This window comes from Mustela nigripes, chromosome X (genome assembly GCF_022355385.1).
Source record: "Mustela nigripes isolate SB6536 chromosome X, MUSNIG.SB6536, whole genome shotgun sequence".
NCBI classification, from domain to species: Eukaryota; Metazoa; Chordata; class Mammalia; order Carnivora; family Mustelidae; genus Mustela; species Mustela nigripes.
This window is the reverse complement of record NC_081575.1, coordinates 40,636,130-40,649,833: the sequence shown is the minus strand read 5'-3', so window position 1 is coordinate 40,649,833 and position 13,704 is coordinate 40,636,130. Positions and strand designations below refer to the sequence as shown.

General features: G+C 34.6%; 1 protein-coding gene and 1 pseudogene across 2 annotated transcripts in view; both read left to right on the top strand.

The window, feature by feature from the left end:
- Window positions 1–12,586, top strand: part of RNF128 (ring finger protein 128) — a 114,093-nt gene extending 101,507 nt beyond the window's left edge. For both annotated transcript variants that reach the window (XM_059385484.1, XM_059385483.1), the window contains exons 4-7: window positions 992–1,074; window positions 1,969–2,065; window positions 3,112–3,280; window positions 11,434–12,586. In XM_059385484.1, coding sequence (XP_059241467.1) covers window positions 992–1,074; window positions 1,969–2,065; window positions 3,112–3,280; window positions 11,434–11,567 — 483 coding nt within the window. In that variant the 3' untranslated portion in view covers window positions 11,568–12,586. The remainder of the gene's footprint in view (window positions 1–991; window positions 1,075–1,968; window positions 2,066–3,111; window positions 3,281–11,433) is intronic.
- LOC132008002 (U4 spliceosomal RNA) lies at window positions 4,075–4,186 on the top strand (annotated as a pseudogene).
- Window positions 12,587–13,704: the final 1,118 nt, after the last annotated feature.

Genomic DNA, 13,704 nt, shown 5'->3' with positions numbered 1-13,704 from the left:
AATCCAGAAATCTCAATTACTAGTATTTAACCTAGAAGAAAAAAAAAAAACATGTTCACATAAAAACCTGTACATAATTGTTCATGGAAGCTTTACTCATAATCACCAAAAGTGGAAAGAACCCAAATGTTATTCTAATGGCAAATGTATGAACGAACTGTAGCACATCCACATCATAGAATACCATTTAGCAATACAAAAGGGTGTGTGGAGACCCTCATGATACGCTTAATATCTGAGATGAGTATTAAGTGTATTAAGTGAAAGAAGCCAAACTCATAAGGCAATATAATACACGATTCCATTTATATGACATTTGAGAAGAGCAGAAACTATAGGATCTGAAAACAGATTAGTGGTTGCCAGAGGATGGGAGTGGGAGTAGAGGTTAACTACAAAGGAGTATAGAGGAATTCGTTGGGGATGTCCTATATCTTAATTGCAGTGAGGATTGAGTAACTGCATATTTGTTCACATCTGTAAAACTGCATATTAAAAACAGTGAATTTCACCGCATGTGAATTATGCCTTAATTTTTTCTTAAGTGGGAAAACATGGCTATAGAACCTGTACAAATGGCATTTTAAATAAATGCTACCTATTCCTCTTTGTATTGTCCCTCTTTTGGTTGACTTTATTCTCTTACCTTTTTAAGTCTAAATAATCTTCAAATTTCAGTTGTAAAGAGTGTTATCAATTGTGGTCACAATGTTTTCCATTAGAGCCTCAGACCTTATTATTATTTCTGAAAGTTTGTACACTTCGACCACCTACTTTCTATTTCCCCCATCCTCCAGCTTCTGGCAACCACTTTTCTATTCTTTGTTTCCAGAAGTTTGAACTTTTTTTAGATTACAGTTAAGTTTAAGTAATTCTACACTGCTTATTGAAAGAATTTATGCAATTTAAGTGCATATATATCCTGATCTTACTTTGTAGTTTATTGTATTTTTTCTTATCGATCAGAGTAACAATAATTATTTGCTCATAGGAAATTGGCCCTGATGGAGATAGTTGTGCTGTGTGTATTGAACTATATAAACCAAATGATTTGGTGCGCATCTTAACCTGCAAGTAAGTTTGACTTTCTTTTATATCATCAATAAGAATATCTAGTTTATTGAAATGATTGGAATGAAGGAAATTACTTTGAATGTTTCCAAATTGATGTAAAGAAAGTATTTATTTTCATTTAAATAAAAGTGAATGCTTTATATATTAACATCATTGAAATTGGTATAAGGCTAATTATATAGCGTTCCCATAATCTGGTACAATTTGGAAACTATTTCCACATAAAACTAAGAACCTAGCTAGCACTGTAATTTATACACAGACACACACACACACACACACATACATAACTGTATTACTTAATTTAAAATCATTTTAACAATCCTAATGAGGGAAAAAAGTAAAATCAACTTAGTAAGCACCTATTTGGAAGTCTTCATTCTTTAATTTTCTCTTATCCTTCTCCTGGAAGTTGTTAACACTCTTGGTTTTGGTTTTAGCTATTAAATAGTGGTGTTCTTAGAACTTACCACATGACCTAAAGTATCAGCATTATCTTGTACTCTGTACTATATTGTACTATATTATTGAGAATGACTAACTGTGCTATTTTTGGAGTTGGGGGATGACAAGATAATAAAGATCTGAAATACTGAACAAAGTCTTAGGTTGGGTAACAGCCATTTTTGAAGTAGTAAGTATTGAAAATAGTTTTTTTTTTTTAAGCTAAGGTAATGAAGCTTTTATATTTTAAAAGTACCGTGTCATGTAACTTCCAAATTTTGTTTCTATGACTCTTTTGTAGTGTTTATGCTGTAATGGTGTGTTTAAAAGAAAAAAGACATCTATTAAAATACGAAACAAAAATATAGGGTAACCTGTTAGTATATTAAGCCAAGTGTTGTTGCTATTTCACAACTGATAACCAAATTATGTGTTTTTTTCTTTCATTAGCCATATTTTCCATAAGACATGTGTTGACCCATGGCTGTTAGAACACAGGACTTGCCCCATGTGCAAATGTGACATACTCAAAGCTCTGGGAATTGAGGTAAACATTGCCAAACTATTTATATGAAGGAACAAGTTATTTATGTACCTGGGCCTTCAGGAGAGTAACATCCTTAGTTTTTAGCATAATATGCTAGTCTTGTGATTTATATAAAAAATTGGACACTAAGGTGCCATGTTGGACTACCTCCATATTCCTTCTTCTTTCCTCTTATTATTTGGTCAGAATTTGAAGTGATGACCATAGAAACTACCAACTGGTTTGTGGTAGATTTATAATTTTTGGTCTTACTATTGCACAGCAACCGAACTTGTAGTTAGATGAGCATCTGTATTTTGAAAAAGTATAATAAATATTAAATTATAATTGTATTTAATAAATGAAATAAAACTTGCCTATTTTACAATACACCAACAACAGAAAGTCAAGCTCAACAAAATCTTCCTGATTTCAGGAGATACAGAGGGGATACTGATTCCCAAATCTCTTAGAGGACAGCATGAGATGTTGTTGTTGTTAAATAAATGTTTTATTTATGAGCAATTTTAGATTTACAGAAAAGTTGCAAAGACAATACAGAGAATTCCCTCATACCCATCACCCAGTTTTTACTATTGTTAATATTTTTCATTACTGTGATATGTTTGTCAAAAGTAAGAACCTGACATTTGGTCATTACTATTAATTAAACTTCAGACTTCATTTGAATTTTGCCGGAAACTGCCTTTTGAAAACTGCTGGAGGTGAACTTGATTCAGGGTAGAGGGTTTTTTGTATTTTTGGTTTGTATTTAGTGCCTATCCTATAGCAGGCATTGTATTGTGAAGCACTGGGATCACCCAGATGAACGTCAGATGTGAAAGTAATCTGCCTAAAATATTTTCCACCCCATTTTTGACCCAGTTACTCCAACTGCTCTGGCTGGGACCAACAAGCGATTTGTGTGATGGTCAAAAGGGATTATAGGTTTAAAAGGTTAAGAAGCATTGCCATAATAAGTTACCTATGAAGAAACTTTGTAATGACATGTCAGGGGGAAACATGTACTCTGAGAGTCTTTTAATTTGTTCCAATGCTTTCCAAAGGTGGATGTTGAAGACGGATCAGTGTCTTTACAAGTCCCCGTTTCCAATGAAGCATCAAATAGTGTATCTCCTCACGAAGAGGATAATCGCAGTGAGACTGCATCGTCTGGCTATGCTTCTGTTCAGGGAGCAGATGAACCGCCTTTAGAAGAACATGTGCAGTCCACAAGTAAGCACCATGCTGAGGGGCAGTGAGTGCCCCACAAATGATCCATTGTGAAGCATATGCCTGGCAGAGTGCTCCTGCTTTTTGTTTCTTCCTTTCGTTCTTTAAATGAAAGTAAAAAACATCCCAGGTTTTTTCTAGTGACAGTGATGCAGTGCAGGACACATCCCTACCTTAACTTAATATGCACATATTCAAGTGCATGTGAAATAGATGAAATATATCAGGAGTGGGCATTATTCACAGACTAAAAAGATTTTTTTATAAGATAGCTTCTCTCTGATGCATTAAATATTGGTTATTAACTTACAGAGGCTGAGAAGGAACTTTAAACTTTAGAAGCCATTGTTTATTGTAGAGCAATCAGAAACTAAGATAAATGAGTCCAGAAATGATAAAAAAAAAGAATTCAGTTTACAAAAGCTTGATTTATACACAACTTCTTAGCCCATTTTTGCACAGATCAGAAACTGCGTAAGAATATGTGCTGCCACCTGTTGATTATTTACTGTGAAGTGAACAAACTGTGGAAACTAAAATTGAACATATTATTTTCAAACTTCATGTGAATCAGTGTTGTAACTTAGTAATGTTGTACCAGTGGAGAAATTTCAGGGAATTTTATTACTTTTTTTCCTTAGGAAGAGAAAACCCTCATACAGAAATTAGTTTCCTTTTCTACAACTCCTACATTTTTCATGGTTTTTGTTGATTTGATGGTTTTCTCAATACTCATCTTAAAGTAACCTAATCCTAGCATAGATGTAGAATAAAACTAAATGTTAAAATGACTTGTAAGCTTTGCGCAGTGGCAGTATCGTAGCCAATGAGGTTTATCCGAGGCGCGATTATTGCTGATTATTGCTAATTAAAATGACTTGTGAGAGTTTCAGCTTCCTATTAATATAAACCTTTGTCCTCAGTAGACTTAGCAATACAATACACATCATTGCTGAAGATGTCATGGGGAATATTGTCATGCAAATTTTCTCATAATCTAATCTTCATACATTTCCTGGAGTACAAAGTACTCATGAGAATCTTAATAATCTGTGGATTATTCTACCTACAATAGAGAATCATTGTCTGTTTGCCCCAGGTGATTTTTTTTATTTCCATAACTGTATGGTCATAGAATTCAGTGATGACAAAGGAGAGCGTACAGGATAATTCAGTTTATGGCTAGGTTTTTTTTTTTTTTTAAGTTCCAATCTACTTTTTTTTATGTGTTCTGTTCTTCTTATGAGGCAGGGTGGTATATAGAACAGTTTTTGCAAAGGATTTGACAAGCAAATGAAATGACCCACATTCCTCCCCCTATATTCTTTATCTGGATGAATAACATCCACATTTCTCCCCCATATTCTTTATCTGGATGTAGTAACACCCATTCAGGTCCCTCAAACCAGCAACTAGGGAGATCTTAGTTTCTAACCTCTCTTTCTTACTGATTCAGTATCCCTTTTCTTATTTATTTATTCATTCATTCATTTATTTATTTATTTATTTATTTATTTGTCAGGGATGGAGGGAGAGAGAACGAGCGAGCACAGGCAGACAGAGAGGCAGGCAGAGTCAGAGGGAGAAGCAGGCTCCCCGCCGAGCAAGGAGCCCGATGTGGGACTCGATCCCAGGACACTGGGATCATGACCTGAGCCGAAGGCAGCTGCTTAACCAACTGAGCCACCCAGGCGTCCCTCAGTATCCCTTTTCTTTAATCCATCCCCTAATTCCCAACTTTAGTTCCACAGTCATAGTTTGAGCCACTGTTTTCTCTCTGCTCATTCCTTCCACTCTTTTTCCCCTGCCAAGAAACTGCAGAAGACTGTTTCTTGGTGGGGGAAGGTCTAATTCCTGCTCCCCCTTTAAAACTTAACTCTCCTTTGAAAAGCCTCTCTTGACTCACTTGTGCAGCCCTACTGTCGGCTTCCATAGACCTTCAATCATTGTATTTATTGTACTGAATTGTATTAAAACTTTTAAATGTTCCTTTGGATAAGAACAGTGTCTTATTAGTCACTATTGTATATCCAGCACTGAGAACAGCCCACCACATAGTAAATACTCAAGTAAATGTTGAATGAATTACCATATAGAGTAGACTTTAATTTTATCTATTATTATGTATTACTATTTGGATATCTTGCTTATTAGCTATTGATTATTGTAGTGATAGTTGTTTTAAATACCTTTGGAAACAGAGTTGATTAGTTAGTGTCTGTTTGTCCCAACATTGCAGTAAGTTCTGTTAGAGCACTGGTTTTAAAACTTAGGCATGCATCAAGTCACCTAGAGGGCTTGTTCAAACAGATGGGCTGCCACCTCTTTCTGACTCAGGAGGTTCAGAGTACGGCCTGAGAATTTTTGTTTCTAATAAGTTCCTAGGTGATACTGATGCTGTAGGTCCAGGGACCATACTTTGAGAACCACTAAATTAAGGGCCCTAGTTCTTAACCCTAGCTGCACATTAAAATCACTCAAGAGAAACTTTAAACATTACTGATGCCTGGGCTCTTCCCCAGAATGGTTAAATCAGATCCATGAGGGGTGGGGCCCAAGTTTTTTTTTTTATATAATTTCAGGCTGATTAAAAATTTCAAAAATAGTATACATAATGCCCATATATCCTTCACTGAACTTCTCCAAATGTTAACATATTATATAATCATATACAATTATTAAAATCAGGAAATTAACTGATAAAATGTTATTAACCAAATGTCAGCTCGTCAGATTTCACCAATTGACCCACTAATGTCCTTTTTTCTGTCCCAGGATCCCACATTGCATTTCCCTTTTACTCTTCCACCCCTCCCCCCGATTTATTGATATATATTTGACATAAAATTGTGTAGTTGAAGGTGTACGACATGATTTGATACACTTATATTTGCAAAAATGATTACCATAGTAAGGTTAGTTAACAAATTCACCACATAATTACAAATTTTTGTGTGTATGTAGTGGAATATTTAAGATCTACTTTCTTAGAAACCTTTTTTTAAGATTTTATGTACTTGACAGAGAGAGACACAGTGAGAAAGGGAACACAAGCAGGGGGAGCAGCCTGGAGTGGGAGAAGCAGACTTCCTGCTGAGCAGGGAGCACAATGTGGGCTTGGTCCCAGGACTCTGGGATCATGACCTCTGCTGAATGCATTTGCTTAACAACTGAACCACTCAGGCATCCCCTTAGCAAATTTTATGTATATCCAAAATTCCACTACTATGTATTTACCCAAAGAAAATGAAAACAGTAATTCAAAAAGATATATGCACCCTTATGTTTTATTGAAGCATTATTTCCAATAGCCAAGATATGGAAGTAACCTAAGTGTCCATCAGTAGACAAAAGGATAAGGAAGATGTGGTCTATATAATACAATGGAATATTACACAGCTATAAAAAGGGATGAGATCATGCAATTTGCAACAACATGAATGGGCCTAGAAGTTATAATTCTAAGTGAAAGCAGTCAGACTGAGAAAGACAAATACCATATTATTTTACTCATGTGGAATCTAAAAAAAGGGGGGAATAAATAAACAAAAAGCCTAATCAGGTCTATAAATACAGAAAATTAAGTGATGGTTGCCAGAGGGGAGAGAGATGGGTAAAATGGGGGAAGGGGAGGGGGAATTATAGGCTTCCAGTTATGGAATGAGTAAGTCATGGGAGTAAAGGCACAGCAAAAGGACATAGTCAATGATGTTCTAATAACACATTAAAAAGGTAAGTACAGCAAAATGTATAAACTTTAAGAAGTCTGTAATACAGTATTGCTAACTATAGTCACCATGCTATACATTAGATCTCCACAACTTAATGATCTTATAACTGAGACTTAATGCCCTTTGATCAACATTTCCCCATCCCCTCTACCCCTAGCCCCCAACAACCACCATTCTACTCTCTATTTCTGAATCTGGCTTTTTTTTTTAAGACTCCACAGATAAGTGAGATCATGTAGTATTTGTCTTTTTTCTGTCTTATTTCATGTAGCACAAATGCTCTCCATGTCATTACAAATTGCAAGATTTCCTTCCTTCTCATAGCTGAATAATATTCCTGTGTGTTTGTGTGTGTATCACATTTTCTTTATCTACTCATCTGTCAACAGATATTTAGGGTATTTCCATATCTTGGCTATTGTGAATAATGCTGCAGTGAACTTGGAAGTGCAGAAATCTCTTCAAGATAGTGATTTCCTTTGCATATATACCCCAAACTGGAATTGCTGGATCATATGGTACTTGTACTTTTAATTTTTTTGAGGAACCTCCATACTATCTTTCATAGTGGTTAGGCCCGTTTACATTCCCAACAATGCACTGGGGATTCCTTTTTCCACATCCGCACCAACACTTACCTCTTGTCTTTTTGATGGTAGCTGTTCTAACAAGTGTGAGGTGATTAGCCCATTGTGGGGGTTTTGTGGTTTTTTTTTTTTTTAAATCATGCAACTCTTTTTTTTTTTAAGGATTATTTATTTACTTATTATACATATATATTATAGTATATCATATTATATATATTATTATATTTGACAGAGATCACAAGTAGGCAGAGGCAGGCAGAGAGGGAAAGAGAGAGAGAGGGAGGCTGAGCAGAGAGCCTGATGCTGGGTTTCATCCCAGGACTCTGGGATCATGACCTGAGCCAAAGGCAGAGGCTTTAACCCACTGAGCCACCCAGGTGCCCCAGCCCATTGTGTTTTTGATTTGCATTTCCCTGATGATTAGTCATGTTGATCATCTTTTCGTGTACCTGCTGGCCATTTGTATGTATACTCTGAAAATATTTATTCAGTTCTTATGCCTATTTTTAATTAGATTGTTTGGTTTTTTGCTGCTGAGTTGTAGGGTTTCTTCTGTATTTTGGATATTGATCCTGTATTTGATAAGCAAATATTGTCTCCCATTCTGTAGGTTGCCTCTTCTTTCTGTTGACTATTTCTTCTGTGCAAAACGTTTCAGTTTGATGTAGTCCTATTTGCTGATTTGTGTTTTTGGTGTCCTATACAAAAAAATCGTTGCCTAGATGAATGTCAAAGAGCTTTCCCCCTATGTTGTCTTATAGGAATTTTATAGTTCAGGTATTACATTTAAGTCCTTAATCCATTTAGAGTTCACTTTTGTAACTGGTGTAAGATAGGGGTCCATTTTCATTCTACCATATGTGAATATCCAGCTTACCCAACATCACTTATTGAAAATACTCTTTTCCCCATTGAGTGTTCTTGGCTCCCTTGTCAAATATTGGGTGACTGCATGTATATGGGTTTATTTCTGGGCCTCAATTCTGATCCATTGGTCTATGTATCTGTTTCTATACCGGTATACTGGTTACAATAGAATATTGGTTACGATAGCTTTGTAATATAATTTGAAGTCAGGAAGTATGATGCCTCCAATTTTGTTCTTTCTCAAGATTGCTTTGGATATTAAGAGTCTTTGTGGTTCCATATAAATTTTAGGATTGTTCTTTCTGTGAAAAATGCCATTGGAATTTTGATAGGGAATGCATTGAATCTATAGATGGCTTTGGGGTATATGAACTTTTTTTATACAGTATTATAATTCAAGAATGTAGGATATCTTTACATTTATTTGTATTTTCTTCAATATCTTTCATCTGTGTCTTACAGTTTTCAGTACATATCTTTTACCTCCTTGGTTAAATTTATTCATAAGTATTTTATTGTTTTGATGCATTATAAATAGAATAATTTTCCTTATTTCTCTTTCAAATATTTCATTGTTAGTATATAGGAATGTGGCTGGTGTTTGTATGTTGATTGTGTATCCTGCAGGTTTACTGAATTCATGTATTAGCTCCAACAGTCCTACTGGTGGAATCTTAATCATTTTCTTCATATAAGGTCATGTCATGTAGAAATAATTTTACTTCTTCCTTTCCATTTTGATGTCTTTTAATTCTTTTTCTTAACTAATTGCTCTGGCTATAATTTCTAGTACTATGTTGAATAGAAGTGGTAAGAGTGAGTATCCTTATCTTGTTTCTGGTTTCAGAGGAAAAGCTTTCAGCCTTTCACTGTTGGGCATGATGTTAGCTGTGAGCTTATCATAAATGGCCTTTATTATGTTTGGATATATTTCTTCTCTACCCAGTTTGTTGAGAAGTCCACATTGCATTTAATGGTCATGTCTCTTTTATCTCCAATCTGATTGTTCCTTAGTCTTTCATGACACTGACACTTTGAAAATTACTGGTCAGTTATTTTGTAGAATGTCCCTCACTTTGAACTTGTCTGCTGTTTCCCAATGATTAAATTCACTGTCTATTGTGTATTTCTGACAAGAATACCACAGAAATGGTATTGTGCCCTTCTTTGCCTCCTGTCATATAATGAGGCACATGATGTTCATGTCTTATTACTGATGGCTTTTAATTTTGCTTACTTGGTTAAGATAGTGTCTGCCAAGCTTCTCCTTTTAAAGTTACTATTTTTCCGTTTGTAAGTATTATCTTATAGAGAGATACTTGGAGGCTAAGCATATGTTCTGTTTCTCATGCTTTTAGCCACTAATTTTAGCAATCAATGTCTTTTCCTTGTAATAATTATTACTGAAATTTGCACCAAATGGTAATTTTCTATTTCCATCCTTCTTTCTTCTTTTTTTTTTTTTTTGTTTTTTAAAAGATTTTATTTATTTATTTGACAGAGATCACAAGTAGGCAGAGAGGCAGGCAGAGAGAGAGGAGGAAGCAGGCTCCCCGCTGAGCAGAGAGCCCAATGCAGGACTCCATCCCAGGACCCCAAGATCACGACCTGAGCCGAAGGCAGTGGCTTAACCCACTGAGCCACCCAGGCGCCCCCATCCTTCTTTCTATGTTAATTAAGCTTCTATTTTAAGGAAAAGCTATCCTTTTTCTATTTATTCATTTATATAAAATAGTATGGACTCATAAATATTTCTTTTATTCTGTAATGTTATTCTCATGATTTATTCATTGTTTAGATTGTCGTAGATTTGGTCATTGGGAACTCCTTCAAGGTAGTTTCTATGTTCTTTCAACATGCTTCATTATTTTTTTGAGCACTTTCTGGTACCACAAGATGTTTTAAGCCAGGGATTGGCAAAATTTTCTGTAAAGGTTCTGATAGTAAATATTTTAGGCGTTGAAGGCCTTAAGTCTCTGCTGCATTGGGAGGGGGGGATGTTTGACTTAAAACCCTTTAAAAATGTGAAAACCACTCTTAACTATTGATTTGACTTGCAAGCTGTAGTTTGCTGACCCCTAGGCTACAAGAGGTTAATCTTATATTCTCCTTCCTCTAACCCCAGAATCATCCAGGGTGGTCAGTAGCTTTTTAGAGAACAGTACTTAAAAACCAGGATCCTGGGCACTAGGTATGATCATTGCTATGGGAATGTCATTGCTATTAGCCCTTTCAGTGAACAAAGCTAGGAAATATGTGTACATACTCAGACAAATATACACAAACATCTATGTATATTTATCTATTTGAAAAACAGTGAGATCGATACTGATATATCTGATTGTACTCAAACACCACAGAGTTTATTCTAGCCTTCCCCTTTCCTTATTTGTAACTCACAATTTCACTTACAAGTGTCTTTTTGTCTTTAGCCTTATAGGGTGTATCAAAATATTGTTTTCCAAAGTTACTTAGGTTAAGTTCTTTTCTTCCCCATTGTTTCCAGGATGGTTCTATATTTCTTCGGTTATGTAATTATGTTCATCTGTTACTGTTTGTACTCCATTTGAGGAACTCCCTCTACCTTCCTATTTGTTTTTTTTTAAAGTCTGTGTACCTATCTATGCATATGAAAAACCATAGGTAATTTTTTAAAGCACCCAGGTGATTGAAATGCGAAGCCAGGTTTAAGGATGGAAAAGCAGCAGAAATCATAACTTTTGCTTTTAAGGAGGCTATAATCTAATTGGAAGTAAGCACACATCTGAATAAAAGAGTAATAATAAATCAGTTTAATAAGGTCATATATGCCTTATGTAAGACATAGCCTAATCATATAATTATTAAAGGAATAGGGAATGAGCATAATAATCAGAGTATGATAGACAAGAAAGGCTTCTTAGATGTGAGTGTTGAATTTTGTCTTAAGAGAGGGGTGAAATCATCCTAAAATTGCCATTTCTTTTTAAAGATGAGAATCTCCAGCTGGTAAACCATGAGGCAAGTTCCGTGGCAGTGGATGTTGTTCCTCATGTTGACAATCCAACCTTTGAAGAAGATGAAACTCCTGATCAAGAGACTGCTGTTCGGGAAATTAAATCCTAAAATCTGTGTCAATAGAAAACTTGAAACTTTAGTAATAACAGAACTGCCAATCAGGGCCTAGTTTACTATTAATGAACTGGATAAACTTAATTAAATAAGAATGATACTGAAAGTGCTGAGATGACTAATATTATGCTATAGTTAAATTACTTAAAATATTTAATCTATTAACTTTTTCCACAAACTCATACTGTTTTTCATAGGCAAGTTTCCTCTCAATAGTGATAGCAACATTTTTAAACATTTAAAACTCTCTTCAAGTAGTCATGTTTTTCATTTATAACAATTTTCTTATAAAACACGTTGCTTTTAAAATGTGGAGTAGCTGTAATCACTTTATTTTATGATAGTATCTTAATTAAAAATGCTACTATTTTAGCTTGGGCTATATGTGTCAGGGTTTTTCTCCAGGTGCTTATATTGATCTGGAATTGTAATGTAAAAAGCAATGCAAACTTAGGCTAGTACTTCATGAAATGTCTCTTTAGGCTACATTAAGTTGATAGAACAAGATTAAAGCAAAATATTCATTTTAACAATTTCTTTTTAAAATTAGGCTAAATGTACTTCATGTGAGTGTTGAGCATAGTTTATCAGAGAATATGGACTGGACTGGATTGGATTGATTGGTATATTAATGACACCGATTTGATATAAGATTATAGATAAAATTTCCTTATAAAAATGCTGTATAACTATTTCTCAATTATGGGATTTTCAAAAGCAGAATATATAAATTACCATACTATTTGAAAATGATAATGAGTAAGTCACACAAAAATTGGTAATTTGTCTTTGTGTATGAATAGTCTGCAGAAATTAGTCTGTAGAAAATGTTTTCCAAACAATGTCAGCTTCGAAAATTGAGTTTACATTTTACCTAAATGAGCTAAAATTACATTAGGTAAACTAAAATTCTGTCCATATAGCTATAAATTTTGTGAACACATTTTCTTGGTGTTTGAAAAAGAATTGGGGGGGGGGGATTCCAGGTGCCTTAATATAAAGTTTGAAGCTTTCATCCACCAAAGTGAAATAAAGCTACTTAAAAATGCACTTTATTTGTATTCTGTGTGGCTTATCTTGGTTTTAAAGTTGTGTTTCCAGTGCAAATCCCAGCAGAATTTAGGCAAAAGCTGAACAGACATGTATTTTTGTTTGCTAAATGTAGAATGGACAAAACCATTGCATTCTTGTACACTGATTTGAAATGCTGTAAATATTTCCCAATTTGTATGATTCTCTTTAAATATAAAATGTAAATAAAATATTCCAATAAAAGTTTGTGTCTGGTATTTAGTTCAGTTAGCCTATACTATTCATATGTGATTGGATTTGGGAGGAAAAAATGGTTGATATAAATGGTCATTGATATCTTTGATGAATAAAACCCAAAACTTTAGTATGATATTTATTTACACATTTCATTACATAGAAGGGGATTGATGTCATTGTAATATAATTGAACTACCATGAATTATTTCAGTGTCAGTAAGGTAAATAATGAGCTTGACCACTGCTAATACAAGTTTAGTAAAAACACATTGATGCCCGTCCATCTTTATACTACCCAAGACGTAAACCCATTTTATTACTTTAAAGTTTTATTCTCCTTCAGCATTCTCTTTGGCAATATGGTTGTTGGGATGTTGTCAATGAGTTAAGTGCATCTCTTTTGTCAAACATGGGAAGAGTAAACATGCTTGGGACACCTCAGAGCCATGATTATCAAACCAGGATACACATAGGTCTTGGATGCACATATGTCTTATGAGGCAATATGCCAGATATATGTGATGCCACATGATAAATTGACCTATATTCTTATTTCTTGTTCTGTGGGGGGTTCTTTTTGGGGTGGAATTTATAATTTTTATAAATTATATATATATAAAATTTATAATATTTTACCTTTCAACATCTGTATTGAAGTATAATTAACATACAAAAAAATGCCCCTTATAAATATAGAGTTCCACAGTGCTTATCAAATGTATAGAGTAGTGCAACTGTCCCTGCAATCCAGTTTTAAAACTTTCTATCACTACAAAAAGTTCCCTCATACCCTCATATTTTCAGTTAATTTCTGCTACCATTCCAAGCCTCAGGCAACCATCAGTCTGCTTTCTATCTGTAG